Source organism: Arachis ipaensis, chromosome B03 (assembly GCF_000816755.2).
Source record: "Arachis ipaensis cultivar K30076 chromosome B03, Araip1.1, whole genome shotgun sequence".
Taxonomy (NCBI): Eukaryota; Viridiplantae; Streptophyta; class Magnoliopsida; order Fabales; family Fabaceae; genus Arachis; species Arachis ipaensis.
In genome coordinates this window covers 48009994-48014445 of record NC_029787.2, presented here as the reverse complement: position 1 = coordinate 48014445, position 4452 = coordinate 48009994, and the positions used below count along the sequence as shown (strand labels likewise).

At 34.4% G+C, this 4452-nt stretch overlaps 1 protein-coding gene across 1 annotated transcript in view; it reads right to left on the bottom strand.

The window, feature by feature from the left end:
• Positions 402 to 4452, bottom strand: part of LOC107630467 (UPF0301 protein CCA_00630) — a gene marked incomplete in the record, with an annotated part of 4704 nt that continues 653 nt past the window's right edge. The window contains 3 exon segments of the mRNA XM_016333603.2: positions 402 to 1280; positions 2142 to 2293; positions 4347 to 4452. Of these exon segments, the coding sequence (XP_016189089.1) occupies positions 606 to 1280; positions 2142 to 2293; positions 4347 to 4452 (933 nt within the window).

Here is a 4452-nt window from a genome sequence, read left to right as displayed (position 1 = left end):
CAAAATTCGTCCGTAATTATTAAACCTTACGAATTCGACGCCATTACTACCGGTAAATCCGACGAAAATCTCATTGCTAACGTCCGATGCTAAATTCGACGGTACTCAACATTTTTTTTACAGTAAAGTAATTTCCAAGTATTATGCATAACTAATTTTCAATAATAACACTTATTTTCAAGTTTCAACATTCATGACAAATGCTTCGTATGAAATATCCAAGTTACCCTTTTCCCTTAAAAGTATTATCTCCTAATTTTCTCTCTCAAAATCCATAATTTGTCCTCCTCTGATTTGCAAAATAGGGAAGGGATAGTGACTAGTGAGTGAGTGAAATAAAGAGGACAAAGGACACAGGCGCGTATAAGTAAAATACAACTTGGCCAGAGAGAACATGCAAGTAAAATACAACTAAGGCGCAACTATATACTTATATCAAACTATATTAACAAGCATAATTACAAGAACCCAATAAGGTACGATTCCTGTTACATAATAAACAATAGAGCATGATTTGGCAGGAAAATGAACTTTAGTACATTTCAGCCAACATCCTTGAATATACATGCTTCATTTGTATCTGAATGTGAAACCATACATAAAAACTACATATCTTGCTTTGGCTTCCGGCTCAATTCTGAGTAATGACCACCCATTAGCTGCAAAATCTCTTCCCACAAATTCTCTGAAGAATCCGACAAAGCACTAGAAAGCAAACTTGAGCTACATGCAGCCACATACCAATAATCTGACTCTATCTCGTCCCTCAACTGATCCAACTGCCATCCGGCGTAACCAACAAAAAATCTGAAATCCTGAGCTTTGAGAACCCCCTTCTTCACAAGGGCTGCGGCATCATCCAAACTGTTTCGAGCTCCAAAGCATACTCCCGGTATTACCTCTTCAAAACCTGGAACCTTCAACTTCTCCCCTGATTTTAGTAAAAACATGCTCGCCTCAAGAGGTCCACCAAAATGCAGAGAACAATCAGAAAAGGTGGTTAGAAGGTCGTGATTAGTAGGCTTCATATGTTTAATCTTTTTGTGAAGAGGACGATTGATGACAATTCCAAAAGGCCCTTCTTGTGGGTGTCTACTTCCAGATCTGAGAAGGAGGACAACAGTTCTTTCAAAGGTGCGGACACCATCAAGTTTTTCTGTTGCCACAAGCACACAGCCAGTCTCCGGTACAGGAATAGGATGAGCCCACTTTGTGGCAAGATTCTTGGAATTGTACAATATCCCACCTTGATTGTGAGTGTCAGATTCTGATTCTTCTTTCTGTTAATGAATTGAAAAAAGAAAAAAAGAAAAAGAAAATGAAAAATAGTATTTGGTAAATTGCGGTTTTGATTTATAGACATGCTCAATCATGAATGATCACCTCCACATCATTGTCAACAAGAAGTACTACCCTAAGTCTTTTCCTACTAAGGTCAGCTCAATCGAAATCATAATGATTGCCACAATCACCGACAAAAATATTTCCAGGTTGTAACAAAAACAATGAGTGCAATCCTAGATAAAACTCAACCCCATTGCGCTAAAAAATTATAACCTTAAACAGTAACAAAGGGTATGAATCATTATATCAGATGTTTTGAAACAACTGTTTATTCAAATTTCATGAATGGCAAACAGGAGCTACAGTAGGGGTGTTCATGGGCCGGCCAGGCCGGGTTTAGTTAGACCTGGGCCCGGTCCCAAAAGCAACCTGAAATAAACTGGGTTGACCCAATGCAAAATTAGTGTAAGCAAATTTGTAAATTTTATATACTAAAGTAATAAAACTTTACTTTTAAGAATTAAATTTAACAAATGTTATATCATATTTATACCAAAATAAATTCTTTTGAAACAAAAACAATACCGTATATTATAAAAAAATATTAATTGAAGTATAAAAGTATAATATGATATTATTAATTTCATCCTAAAATATATTTTTATCGTAAAAAGCCGCTTCAGGCCAGGTGACCCAAAAGCATAACCCGAACTCGACTCGAAAATAACACTGAAAAAAACCCCGAACCCGGCAAAATATGCCTTGGGTCCGTGCCGGCCGGGTCTTGAATGTTATCCTGTAGCTGATAACAATAGAATATGCAAGCTGCAAATCACAGTTAGGAACAAAAACATCACCAGCTCATCTCTATATAGCTTTGCTCTGAATTCGCGCCAATCCAAATTAGTGGGATGATGAGATTTCTCAGTACTGCCGTCTGATTTGTCACCATCAGAAGAATTGCTGCCTCTAATGCCATCTCCTTCCGGAATAGACTGTTCACCATTATCTAGAATGACCAATATACCCAAATAAGAGGAATTCATGAGAAAGTATGTTAACTGTCAATGTGAAAAACAATGAAATGAAAAGATGATTAATATGGTGGGAAAAAAATGTAATGATCTTCCTTGGGTAAATAAATATAGGCACTGATCAATTCAAAATATAATCCCTTTGCATTCTGCCAAAAGTGTAAATTTCTAGTCAGTTGTCTCCAAACCCAAAACTGAATAACAAGCAACTGCCAAAAAGCCACCTAGTGTGTGTGACTAGATTTACTTGGCCATTTTCTAACAATATTGTGTCAAAAAAAAAAAAAACAAAAAGATGCATCTTACATTTCAACAACGAAAATAGAGTTGACTATAAATGCTTTCTGACAAGTGCAATGTGGCACAGGAAACATAAGAGGTTGCAAATTAACTCATATTAGCAAAGAATATCTTAGCTTCATTCTTGAACAGTGAAATAATGCTTGTCTTTCCTATTTTAAAAAACATTTACGAATGGTGATTTATAAGTGTGTAAAATTGCAAACTTGAACATAGCAAAGATTTCATGGAAAGTTAACAAATAGTCAAGGAAAGAAATTCAAATATACATGTTATTACTCAATAACAGGCAACTTGAGTTTAGATACCACAAGCCAAAACAAACATCTTAAAAACTTTGCATACACTAATATGGTTGAGTAAACAAATGACTACAACACCACATGAAGAAGTGTTAACAATCATGCATTGTTCTTTAAGATGAGCTTGAATTATCTACTTTACATAATTTAATTTAAATAGTTATATACAATGATGAGAACAAGCAAGCCTTAACTAGGTTACGTATAAGAAATAAATTATTCATCCAAAAAACAAAAAGCTATGGATTTTTAATGAGAAATGTACTAAAAGAACAACCAAGTACAGCATTTAACTTTCTGAGCAGGGTGATGCACAGCTGAATGATGGCTAACAGAATACTATGGAATAACTTAAACAGGCAAGGCAACTTACTACTTCAACCTGAAACATTAACTTAAAACTGCTCATAGAGAAAAAAAAAATCCAAATTCAAAGATTTAAATAGTATCGACGATCTGGTAAGAACATTCAAGTTTACTGCTACCCTCCCCAAACAGAGAGAGCTTTCAGATTTGAAGTAAATTCACAATGACAAAAAATATCCATAGTTACTAGGAAAGATACTTCCTTCGTTTCCTAGAATCTATCAATTCAGGGTTCATATATACACACGTTAAAATGGGCAACAACTTATCTTGACAGTAAAAGATAAGCTAATTTTACAGAATTATCCTTACATAAAAATTACAATCTTATTTGTATTTCCACTCACTTGATTACCAATTACAATTAGTCTAAGGATAAAATCGAACTAAAAATTATTTTTAGCTTCTTTATAGTTGAAATGTAACGTACACATAATTTGGAACAGAAGAATAAATAAATAAAATCTGAAGTGGAAAAAAAATGTATAAAGTAGCATAAATAGTGAAAACAAACCGTTGAGAAATGGCTCAAAGATCTAAACTGAAAATGAAAAAAGGTAAGTCACCAACTGTTTTTGTCTCGTTATTCCAATATATTTTTTTTCTAATAAAAACGTGATTCCAGGTTTGTAAAAATAACACTTGGCTGCGTACAGTTAGAGGATAGCACTAGGGTAAACATTTTATAGATGAGTTTAATATATACTTGTGCATCAAAACTTCCACCCTATTTTCATGGATTAAATTTATCAGTAAAGTTATGTGTAAAAGTAATCTTTGCATTTTCTTTAACCATTATTTCTTTACTACCATACCAAATGGGGATTTGACCGCTGATTCAGAGCTACTTTGCGGGACACACATGCAAAATTGAACCTATATGGATAATTTGTTTTTTTTTTTTTTGTAATTTCTCCAGTGCAATGAAAGCACTAGTGATTCTGTGATTCTTACAGTGTCCAGTTTATGTCCTCTGCTGAGTGCTGTATTTGATTATTAATAGGATCATCAACAATCGGAAAAGGCTGAAATCTGAAATTGAAGCAGAATTGTTACAAACCTGAAGAAGAGGAGTTGTCAGGATTCTTCTTGCCAGAAGCAGTGACAAGAAATGGTCGATAGCGATCGCAGCAAAACTTGTCAAAGACTCGTCCATCTCCAACTCT